General features: G+C 33.8%; 1 protein-coding gene across 2 annotated transcripts in view; it reads right to left on the bottom strand.

The window, feature by feature from the left end:
- The window catches only part of LOC126880443 (carboxypeptidase D), a 156,875-nt gene that overhangs the window by 21,447 nt on the left and 122,243 nt on the right, over positions 1-13,185 (bottom strand). For both annotated transcript variants that reach the window (XM_050644302.1, XM_050644303.1), the window contains 3 exons: positions 11,034-11,276; positions 7,874-8,304; positions 113-375 (listed from right to left, as the gene is read on the bottom strand). In XM_050644302.1, coding sequence (XP_050500259.1) covers positions 113-375; positions 7,874-8,304; positions 11,034-11,276 — 937 coding nt within the window. The remainder of the gene's footprint in view (positions 1-112; positions 376-7,873; positions 8,305-11,033; positions 11,277-13,185) is intronic.

Genomic DNA, 13,185 nt, shown 5'->3' with positions numbered 1-13,185 from the left:
CGCTCGAAACAAACGACAATCGATGAAAAGCCCTATTGTCACGGATTTACCTTTTTTTCTGTCACTTGTGATGCACTGAAAAATGCCTCTGAAAATGACCATACTAATATACCTGTTAGTGTAGAAGAAAGAACCCTCATAAGAGGTTCCAAAGAGTCTCTCCATACAAACGGAATATTGGCAATAAAGGGATAGTCACAGCAACTAACTTTCGCAGTTAACATAGGAATGCCGTACTCGTGGTAGAGAAATTCGGTTAGTAAGGCATCAGTTCCTTTATTAGTAGATATGCAATTTCTGGGTACTTTTAAACTTGACGTATATTGATTCGCTAAAGACTTGTATATTTGTACTTGATCTTGAGTAGTCGGATACCTAAAAAATATATAATAAACAAATATATCAAACTTTGTATCAAAACATGCTATTGTATATAGCTAACTAACAAAACATATTGATTAGAATAAGCCTACATACATTAGCTTTCTAACTTAATACTCTAATCTCTTCGCTAAGCGTGGTTTATAGAAATTCTCCAAGTATTTAATATCTCAACATGACTATAAAAACAATTATGACGTAGCAAAACAATTTTTTTAAAACGTATCTCGTAATAAACGGCTCAGAATATTTGAAAAACAATCTCGGTGCGCTAGTACCAATAGCACTCGTTACGTTTGAACTATAAGCGGTTTCTTACGAATTTAGTTGGAAGCTGTAAGGTCGAGTTACGGCATAAATCTAGGCAAGTGATACCCAAAATCTATTTTTTCTACGAGGTTACTAAGAGCTTGAAGCGTTTGCTTCGTGTGTACAAGAAAATCTCTTAGTAATTGTGGAGTGCATTTGACTAGAGATGGAGACTTTAGCAACTTTTTTATAAGAGTACTAATCACTCGTGATTTGTCATCATATCTTTCTTTTAGACTAAAAGAAAAGAAAGGATGGTTTAGATTTGATTACAGTACAGCACCTCTACTATGTGCTTATACGTATTTCGGAATAGCCGTTTCCTCATCGGAGCACCTGGGTAGAGGCACTGAACTGAAATCAAATCCTTTCATCCTTTCCGGGTAATTATCAAAATAATTTTACCAAAGATGCTACTAGCACCATCTATAAATCGAAAGTTGAGTCAGGAAATAAAATTCGAAATTATTTATCCTCTGAGCTTTTTAAGTTGGAAAAAATAAAGCATAACAGTGGCGAAATACTCGACAAGGGAAATCTAAAAATGCATTTCACGTCCTGTCATTCACCGTGATAATAATTTTAGCGAATTATTTCCCTTTATATCCACAAAAGTGAATAAAGTATAAACTAAAAGAAAAGAAAGAATGGTTTAGATTTGATTACAGTACAGCACCTCTATTATGTGCTTATACGTTAGAGTATAAGCTTTCTTTAGAATTCTGTTCTTTAGCTTTCTTTTAGAGTTTTTATAGCGATAGCAAAAATTAGCTTCTATTACTTCTATATTGCTCATTAGGTTTAAAGGTTCTCCTTTGAGAAATGATTTTAAATATATAAATCTTTGTATATTATTTAAACTTGAATTATTTATGATTAGAGTTTCAAATAGCGGAAAGAATTCATTGAATTCTGAGAAATTGCCGGTAAAGGTTTTCATGCTAATGAACCCAGCAGATAAGCTAAGGACATATGCCTTATAAGCTCATATATGTCCCGATAAAGTCTGAAGAAAAAACAGATCAGACTTTCTTAGTGCGCGGAACGTTATTAAAAGTACAATTTTAGAGTTTTTTTTTCAGCTCATTTACATTAGTTTTGGTATTATTAGTATATCTCTATTATAATACTTTTTATATACAGTGATGAGTGCGCTAATAACCGCCAAAATAACGGAAAAGACAGAAAACATAAATACGTTGTGAAATGAAAAGAGATGAAACTAGTAGAGGTGGAAAAGTATCAATAGAAACCTATAAATTTACATTATATTCATAGTTTCCCACCTTTAGAGGTATCGGAGTTTTGCTCGAATTTTATAAAATTCTCCTGTTACAATGGCAGTTGTCAAACTCCTCCGATACGCCTTAAGGCGGAAAACTATCAATATAAGTAAATTTATAGGTTTATATTGATAATTTCCCACCTCTACTAGTTTCACCTCTTTTCATTTCACAAAGTGTTATGTTTTCCATCTTTTACGTTATTTTGTCAGTTCTTAGTGCATCCATCACTGTATAGTGTATATTCACATATCCTAGAATAAATGTGTTCTCTATTTTATTATAAATAAATCACTTCTCTATTTTATTAGGCTAGATTTAAGCCTTTTAAGAAGCAGTCTCGCTGTTACCTTACGTACACAGCTAAGTACCTTTTATAACAGTGAACCGGCTCCTATAGAACTTCAGATAATTTAATAATTTCACACAGGTGGCTCTGGTTACACGATCCCAACAGGGAGAACTTATCGTGATGGAATGCACTTAATTCTCGAAGGGAAGGGAGCTAAGGTCGGCTTAACTAAGACAACCAGGCGACATCTAGATTTGATTAGCTTTCTGTCCATCCACTACAGGATGGTCACTACCGGATGGTCCATTCCCTAGCGTCCCTAGCTCGTGGACAAAATAGACCAACAAACAAAAGAATCAGAAAAGAAGTTATCCGAAAACTATGAAACTGAATCCTGTTATAGTTTATAATAGGTACCTAATTATTCCTCATCTGAAGATCAGGAATAATTACCGAAAATCAAGATATGTCAGCAAAGCTGCGATGAAGCTCATCAGTTACTGAAAAAGATCCAGCTAACGAGCCTGAGCGGTGTATCCAAAAAATGCTCGACAGTAGTAGCAAAAACCTATCCGAAAGCCGCAAAAATAGGTATAGGGTATACACAAAAAATTTTCCAGGCCGTCTATGTGGTCAAACGACCTCTATATCTACAATCTAATCTACAAGTCACAGAACATGCTCTAATCTAATAACAACACAAATGATTAACACTTTGTAGATACACGACTAAGGGCCGGTTGTTCGAACGCTAATCAACAATGATCATTATCAAATATTTAATTACTGTCACCAACTGTCAATGTCAACTTTGTTTGGGTTGCTGAAAACATAATTGATTACAATTATTATGAAATTACTTAGGGCCGGTTGTTCGAACGCTAATCAACAATGATCACCATCAAATATTTAATTACTGTCACCAAAACTGTCAATGTCAACTTTTATTGGGTTGCTGAAAACATAATTGATTAAAATTATGAGAATAGTTAATCAATTAACATAACAATTATTAACATAATTGATTAAGTAATTGCATAATTGTAATCAATTATGTTTTCAGCAACCCAAACAAAGTTGACATTGACAGTTGGTGACAGTAATTAAATATTTGATAATGATCATTGTTGATTAGCGTTCGAACAACCGGCCCTTAATCAATTATGTTAATAATTTTTATGTTAATTGATTAACTAATCTCATAATTATAATCAATTATGTTTTCAGCAACCCAATAAAAGTTGACATTGACAGTTTTGGTGACAGTAATTAAATATTTGATAGTGATCATTGTTGATTAGCGTTCGAACAACCGGCCCTAAATAAATGCTTAGCTTCTGATTGTTACACGATTGGAGAAGATATTTAGTTCTATGATTTGTTTTTAAACCAGGAGGAGTAAACTAAAAAGACATATTCACACCCAAGACATTCACTAGAAAAATCATCAAATACATCTTCTTTTTTAGTTGATCATGTCGTCCTTCGACGTTAATCCATAAATATTATATTATACTAATATGTCGCTAAAGAGTTCCAAAAATAACTGTTTTTATGTAAATGCGGACTAAATATTTAAAAATTAAAGGAATAACACAGAAAACTTCAATATAACTTCAATAACCTATGAAATGCAAATAGTATCAAAATTTCGGACATCTTGGATTTTAAAGCACCCTATGTAACTCACAGCTAGCACAGCTGAATGTGGCTGCATTTTTATGTTTGTGCAACAGTTGCCATGCTGTTTTCTATATATTTCTTTCATAATTTCAATCAATGTTAAATATACCTACAAGAATAATAGAATAATAACATTTACTTCTCCGTCATTATACTAGGTATAATGATAAATGAGGTGTCAAATTAAAGCTTATAATCCAAGGATAGTACTAAAGGTAAGAAATTAGACCTAGGTTGTCTGTCCGTCTGTCTGTCTGACCGCGAATATAACTCCTCCGTTACTGTACCAGGTAGAATGACAAATGAGGTGTCAAATGAAAGCTTATAATCCAAGGATGGTACTGAAGGTGAGAAATTTGACATAGGTTGTCTGTCCGCCTGTCCTTCCGACCGCGAATATAACTCCTTCGTCATTATACCAGGTAGAATGACAAATGAGGTGTCAAATGAAAGCTTATAATACAAGGATGGTACTAAAGGTGAGAAATTTGACATAGGCTGTCTGTCCGCCTGTCCGTCCAACCACGAATATAACTCATCCGTCACTATAGCAGGTAGAATGACAAATGAGGTGTCAAATGAAAGCTTATAATACAAGGATGTTACTAAAGGTGAGAAATTTGACATAGGCTGTCTGTCCGTCTGTCCGTCCGACCGCGAATATAACTCCTTCGTCACTATACCAGGTAGAATGACGAATGAGGTGTCAAATGAAAGCTTATAATACAAGGATGGTACTAAAGATGAGAAGTTTGACATAGGCTGTCTGTCCGTCTGTCCGTCCGACCGCGAGTATAACTCATCCGTCACTATACCAGGTAGAATGACAAATGAGGTGTCAACTGAAAGTTTATAATCCAAGGATAGTTGTAAAGGTGAGAAATTAGACCTAGGTTGTCTGTCAGTCTGTCTGTCTGTCCGCGAATATAACTCCTCCGTCACTATACCAGGTCGGACGGACAGGCGGACAGACAGCCTATGTCAAACTTCTCATCTTTAGTACCATCCTTGGATTATAAGCTTTCATTTGACACCTCATTTGTCATTCTACCTGGTACAGTGACAAAGGAATCATATACGCGGTCGGACAGACAGACGGACAGACAGCCTAGGTTAAATTTCGCACCTTTAGTACCATCCTTGGATAAGCTTTCATTTGACACCTCATTTGTCATTCTACCTGGTATAATGACGAAGGAGTTGAGTTTGCAAACAGACAGACAAGACGGACGGACGGACAGACGGACGTGGACAATTCAATGTTTTCACATTTTTTCAAAATTGGTGAAAACAACAACATAATAAACTTTACTTAATTGGTGTTTCAAAACTACTTACTTTTAACACATTAGGTACACAATATTACAAGGTTTCTAGCAAGTTAAACGTCATAATGATTTAAAATAATCAAGTAAAAACCTGTATATACATAACATATTAGAACATACCTAAAATACACAAAAATGATACATTTCACACACAAATATAATATCACAAAAAATTGTAACATGATAGTATGAAAAAATAGAGGATACGGCAACGGTGTTACATGTGACGGTCGGCCCGGGTCGGATTCAATGCCAATTCTACACAGACATATTTGAGGGTGCTTTAAAATCCAAGATGTCCAAAATTTCATATGTTAATAATGTCAAAATTTAATAACAGTGGAGGAAACTTGCCTGAGGTTAGATCAATTATTACAAACAAGCATAGGACTTTTCATTCACAGTGATTTGTTTCGAGCTTCTGTCATATGTCGTATAATCCGTGTATATTAATATTATACACAGATTATACAACATATGACAGAAGATCGAAACAAATGACAATCGATGAAAAGTTCTATTACGGAGCGGTAAATTTGAATTACTCCTCCTGATTTAAAACAGAACATAGTCGAAAATAGGTCATTTCGCACACCTCGCTAAAATTATGTTTGCTGCATATTCCGGTGCAATTCAGAGGTGAAAATGATGTCCGTTTGTCTTAATAAATTACTTAAGAATGTCTCTACACTAAACATTTACTTGGAATACTACATATTTACGAAACAAAAACAATTACAACTAAAAATAGAAAAGTTAAACTAACTAAACGGATGTAAATGACAAATATTGATCAACAAGAAACTACTGGTTTACAAAATAATCAAAATAATTCAAAAACCTATCTCGAGTTATGGTTTGTAACTCTGGCGTTCTCGGTATGATAATCAATGCAGGTAGTATGTTCCAAACTATGTGATAGCTCAATACCTAAACTCAGAATGGTAAAAATCAAGTTTTCAAGTTTTCCAAGAAGCATGATGTTAGGTTACGTATAAAACCTAATTCTTATGTGACGTTCCTTATAATAGAACATTCATCAGACAAGCTGAAGAAGGTGCATCCATGTGACGTATCTGAAAGATTTTAATAATGTGTATATCCTCATTGTTAAACATAATTTTAACTGGCAAATTCTAATATAAAATAATTTGTGACTAAACAAATTCTTACACGTAAATTACTGTTAGGTGTATACAGGCTGTCCAGAAACTCTACCGACAAACGACGACAGAAGGTTCTTCAGATAATTTTAAAACAATTTAACCCAATTAGCTTAGTCCGAAAATGCTTCCTCAGGGAGCTAGACCTCTTTGAAGATGGAGTCTTGTAATTAGTTTTTCTTAGATACCTCCAAAACGCCTCTATTTAGAAAAACAAAAATTGGTACGCTTATTTATCTTCCAGAGATAACTCTATTCCATCCATTTCGGATTTCTAGTATCGATCATAGGCGTCCGTTTTGGGTAGGGCAACGGTTATTTTATCGCCTAACTTTTTGTCTTTAATTTTTAAGCATTTTTGACTCTGAATTATTAAATTGTGAGGTATTCTAGTACTAAAAGGTACTATTGCTTTAAGTCGATAGGATACACCGTTTTCTAGAAAAATGGATTTGAAAATTTTTCGTTTTTTGAATTTCAAAAAATAATTAAAAAAAAACTATTTATAAAGACGACAAGTGGTACATTTATTTATATTCCAGAGATGAATTCGATTTCATTAATTGCGAATTTCTTGTACCGGTCATAGGCGTCCGTTTTGGGTAGGTCAACAGTTATTTTATAGCATTTTTTATGGCACTTTTTTGTCTTTAATTTTCAAGAATTTTTGACACTAAATTATTAAATTATAAGGTATTCGAGTACTAAAAGATACTCTTGCTTTAAATTAGTAAAAAACATCGTCTTTTTTTGAAAATTTTTTTTATTTTTTTTTAAATTCCCAAAACGAAAAACTTTCAAATCGATTTTTCTAGAAAACGGTATGTCCTACCGACTTAAAGCAAGAGTACCTGTTAGTACTAGAATACCTCACAATTTAATAATCCAGTAGCAAAAATACTTAAAAGTTAAAGACAAAAAAGTTATGTGATAAAATAACCGTTGCCCTACCCAAAACGGACGCCTATGACTGGTACTAGAAATTCGCAATGGATGGAATCGATTCATTTCTGGAAAGTAAATACGCACACCAATTTTCGTTTTCCTAAATAGAAGGGTTCTGGAGGTATTTAAGAAAAACTAATTACATGACGCCTTCTTCAAAGAGCTCTAGTTCCCTTAGGAAGCATTTTCGGACTAGGTGAATTGGGTTAAATTGTCTTAAAATTATCTGAGGAATCTCTGTCTTCGTTTGTCGGTAGAGTTTCTGGACACCCTGTATATCTTACACCTATTATATGGTTGCAAAATGTAGGCAATAAGATGACTCTAGAATCCAAGCTAGCGAAATGACATTTCTCAGAAGACTAAAAAGCATTATAAGACTTGATGAATAGAGAAGTAAAGACGTAAGATATGAACCAAATATCTACTCGATCAATGAGAAAATCAAATAATAGAAAAGCGTTAAAAAAACAAAGATGCAGTACTTACAAAAGTCCACTAGAACCTCCCTCTATATTTAACACCAAATCAACTTTTTCTTCTAATAAGAAGTGTTTAAAGGCATTAGCAACGCTCTTAGTATCTTGATTGTTGCTGTCCCTTCCCTTAAAATTCAATAACTGCTCACCGACTTGCCTAAAATCTGCAGAAATATCATTACATAAAAATTTATCTGGTTTAGTGACTCCTAGAGATTCTCTATCATAAACACCCCAAATTTTCTCGAACGCTTTGTCGATAACAGGTATGATATGTATCACAGCATTTGATAGGATTTTTTCTATTAATACATCGTGGAATCGGTTTCCTTCTAACAAGTGCCTTGCTAAATAAACATTTAGTTCTCTGCCGATAGGTTGAGTTGCAAACAAATTTCCTACTACGGCTATATGGAATTTGTTTTCGTTATAATTTTCAACCTGAAACATTTATTGGCAATTTAATGCGGGAAACGGTAAACAAACAATTTACAAACTTACAAAGAAGTAAAAAACTTCGAATGTATAATTTATAAAAACTAAGTTTTCAATCTAATAGCACATAAAACAACACCAAACGATATTACTCTACATCCTACCAGATTGAGAACAATGGAAACCTTCTCTGGTAACACCTCCGAGGCTTCTACAATTTGCAAGCTATAACGGATGCTGAGACTAAGGAAGATGAGGGAATTTTACAATTAATTCACGTCCCATCTGCTCAGCGCGGTAAATTTCCAACGAGAATGGTTCCCTTGGTACTCCAATCAGAGTAAACATGTAAATAAAAAATGAATAACCATTTTCAATTTCGTTGCAACACGAAACTACAGCCGCATCATTATTCTAGTCCAATCAGAGAGTGCAGTAAGCACCTCTACCGGTTTATAAACTTATTAGTCTCTCATAGGAGGTACATATGCTGCTCTCTCTGACCCAACTAGGACAAACCCCGGCAGGCAGTCACAGATTGCAACGAACGAAATGGCAGGGATGCCCTAGCGGCAACTGCTAGCAAAAGACTGTCTTCAATCTAATAGCACATCAAACAACACCAAAAAATGTTGTTCCACATCCTACCAGACTAAAAACAATGGGAACCTTCTCTGATAACACCTCCGAGGCTTCTACAATTTGCAAGCCATAACGGATGCTGAGACTAAGGAAGATGAGGGAACTTTACAATTTATAATTCACGTCCCATCTGCTCAGCGCGGTAAAGTTCCAACGAGAATGGTTCCCTTCGTACTCCAATCAGAGTAAACATGTAAATCAAAAATGAATAACCATTTTCAATTTCGTTGCAACACGAAACTACAGCCGCATCATTATTCTAGTCCATGAATTATAAATGTCACATGAATTATAAACGTGAATTATAAATTGTAAAATTCCCTCATCTTCCTTAGTCTCAGCATCCGTTATGGCTTGCAAATTGTAGAAGCCTCGGAGGTGTTACCAGAGAAGGTTCCCATTGTTTTCAATCTGGTAGGGTGTAGAGTAACATCGTTTGGTGTTGTTTTATGTGCTATTAGATCGAAAACTTAGTTTTTGCTAGCAGATGCCGCTAGGGCATCCCTGCCATTTCGTTCGTTGCAATCCGTGACTGCCTGCCGGGGTTTGTCCTAGTTGGGTCAGAGAGAGCAGGATATGTGCCTCCTGATGAGAGACTAATAAGTTTCGAAACCGGTAGAAGTGCTTGCTGCACTCTCTGATTGGACTAGAATAATGATGCGGCCGTAGTTTCGTGTTGCAACGAAATTGAAAATGGTTATTCATTTTTGGTATAATTTTTAATTTGAGACGTATAATTTATTAAAAAATAATTAAAATTGAAAGGGGTTGAGAGAAAACGATTATTGTTCCGTGATTTTAAGCCTTTTAAATTGACCATCTCGGGAGAAAACCATATATGTTAGAACTTTAAAATTCGTTTTTCTCCAAATCATGTCTTGATGACATCCATGATATTCTCCCGACACCCTTCTATTATGGATTACAATTCTTCAGAACGTTTTCGGTCCAGTCAGACGATCATCAGTGAAACATTCTATTTGTAGTTGAAACTAGCTCACATTTTGATTAATAAAACCTTTACCCCATTCGCTGCCGATCACGCTCCAGCGCGTGATATGGTTACTTCACTCAGGTACCGTTCAACAGAATGGCTTCTAGCCGAGTTCCATCCTCTTCGATAAGCAGCGAATGGGTTAAGTTATACGTTTATAGTAGTAAATTGTAAAATTAAAATGACCTTAGGTCGGTGTTAAAAGATTCACTTTAAGGAAACATAGATTTCCTTGCTCAAAAAAAGGGATAGTTCGGCTGGCGAGTGATACAGACCAACTGATTGTTCTCGAGTTGGTCTGTATCACTCGCCAGGCAAACTGCCACCTTTTTCGAGCAGGGAAATATATGTTCCCTTAAAGTGAATCTTTTAACACCTGACCTAAGGTCATTTTAATTTTACAATTTACCATGATAAACTTATAACTTAAAACGTTTTATTCGCCAAAAAAGTGGGCTAGTTTCAACTACAAATAGAATGTTACACTGATGATGGTCTGACTGGGCGGAAAACCTTCTGAAGAATTATAATCCACTTGGATGAATTTTAAATTTTTTTAAATAAATTATATCATCATATACCAATTTAGAAGGATGAGTTGTATATACTTAGGACAAGCGAATGGATGCGAAAAACAACGAACAGAAATGAATGGACACATATAAGGGAGGCTTAAATCCGACGATGGATGGAATAGCTGATGATTATAATGACACTACTACATCCATCCAATGAAAACAACGATATTAAAATAATCAATGGGGACATGAACGCCCAGATCGGGAAAGAGATAGGACAAGGGATATGACAAGATATAGGACAAGGAATATGAAAAGAGATATCACAAGACATATAAGGGATTTGACAAGAGATGTGACAAGGGATACGACAAGATAGCACTTTACATAGTTAATAGACGTCAGAAGTTACAGAAGCGCAAACATTGACTCAGACTGCTTCATGGTAGAAGCTAAATCTCGACAAAAAATTTCCAACGCCAAAAAAGAACAAAAATGAGCTACACATAAAATTCAACTTACATATTATGCTATATAAGGAAAACAAAGAGAAACAATTTATAGCGGAAATGCATACTTACTTCTTTTGAGATTTTCAGTGAATGTATGGAAATAGAAATTAAATTATCTCCCCCTTGGAACGATGCAACTTCCGGATATCGGTTTTCCATACCTGCTAATATTTCATTTATTTCTTGGCTTGTATGATATTTTGGCTGGAACTGGTTTTCGAGGATACCGAAATCGTATCCGCTTGCCCAATGCGAAGGGTCATCTTTCATTAAAGTAGCATTGTACTGAACATAACCACTCTCTGGCACAACCTGAAATAAATTGGTGAGAATAATAAATAAAATAACATACATTGCGGGACAAAAAAGGCACTGCCATATAAACTGAGCTAACACTTACAACATTAAAATGTACAGTAAATCATACTCTCAAACTCTATCAAAAATCAATAATGACTATGTATGTAGTTGTTAGACAAGAGTTAATGATGAAAGCCGAAGAAAAGAGAGTATATAGAGGAACCACCTGAGCATCAGACCACCATTTGGTGTGATCAAGAATATACATAAGAAATAACGATCACAACAGTCTAATAAAAATAAAATGTAATGAGAGTGAAAAAATAAAATCAAAAAGAAGGTACCTTACAGATAAAATAAACAGTCCATTTCTTTTCTTTATAGCTTGAGACTAGCATCAACAACGAAAGATGTATAAGGAATAATAAATGAAGAACGATGTGATAATATAAAAAGCCAAATATAGCTAGTAACAGAAGAAGCAATGGAAAGGGAAAATGGCCAGATAAATTATTGTCCTGAAGCTATTTCTTTGTGGCATTTATGTAATTTACTATAATTGGGAAATAAGTTAAAAAATGAGTTTATTGACGTTTTGACTTCCACTTCGGAGGTCGTTATCGAAATTACAACGTTACAATATAAATATTAATAAAGTAAACAAATTTTGTTACTTAGTAAAAAATTCTTCTAATAATTTAATTTAATCTGACTCATTCATATCGGCAACTCAGACATATATTATACATTTAGAAGACTTTAAAATGATATTGCCAATATTTATGAGTTGCGTTCCTGGGACGACTTTTGTGAAAGATATTTCCTTCGATTACATGAAATCAACTTTAACTTAATGGCATGTGATTTGTCTTTAAAAAGACAACCACATGTAATGGTGACAGTAAAATTCTCGTGTTAGTGATTCCGTAATTCCACAATTAGTCCAGAGAAATAAGATTTTTCTCGTGACACATCCCCCTCCAGGCCGAAACCAAATTTTTTGAATATGGACATTTATATTAATAACCTTTATGTTTCCTGCAGCCGATTTTCATTATATACATAGTTATAAACAAAAATGAAGATCAAAAAACGGTAAATTTTCGCTTTTTTCGTCTATAACCACAAAGTTAGGCATTTTAAACAAATTTGAGAGTAAGAAACTCATAAATCGTCTAAATAATTTTAATATGGCCTTCGCTGAATATGTCTATCCTTATTGGTTGCTTAGAAAATTGCAAAATAAATAATAAATTTTGAGTTTTTTTTAAATATTTATAACTTATGTAAAAATTAACTTGAAACCTTCTTATTAAACGAATTGCTGAGACTTCTGGTGCTTAAATTATATTTTAAAGTCCAAAGCAATTGGTCAAATAGTTTAAAAGTAATTTAATTTGTTTATCCCAAATATATTTTTTTTTGTAACACTATAAGTCAGAAAATTATGAGGTTACAGTAAGACTTTTGACAGTTTATGGAAGAAGAATATTTATACTATTGACTTAATTTAAAAAAATATAAAAATTAATTATAAACAGTGTAAAATTATTTTGCAAAAACACGTCGATTTCTTGCTTACTTATAAACAATTAGAATAACTTTTTAACCGTTACCCGTAGAAAAATTATTTGTTCATATTTGGAAAGACTGAATTTTTATACACATTCAGAAAGAAAACAATTGTCCTAGGTCAATTAGGGACGAAGTTAGCCCCCCCCCTTTTTTAATTCACATGTTTTTGCAAAATTATTTTGCAGTATTTAGAATTATTTTTTGTCATTTTTTTAAATTAAATTAATAGTATAAGTCTTCTTCTTTCATAAACTATCCAAAGCATTAGGTAACTTCATAATTTTCTGACTTATAGCGTAGCAAAAAAAATTAATTTAGGATATTAATTAATTTGGGATAAACAAAT

The sequence above is a fragment of the Diabrotica virgifera genome, chromosome 2 (genome assembly GCF_917563875.1).
Source record: "Diabrotica virgifera virgifera chromosome 2, PGI_DIABVI_V3a".
Classification (NCBI taxonomy): Eukaryota; Metazoa; Arthropoda; class Insecta; order Coleoptera; family Chrysomelidae; genus Diabrotica; species Diabrotica virgifera.
The sequence above is the reverse complement of the archived record's forward strand: the minus strand, read 5'-3'. Positions and strand labels throughout refer to the sequence as shown.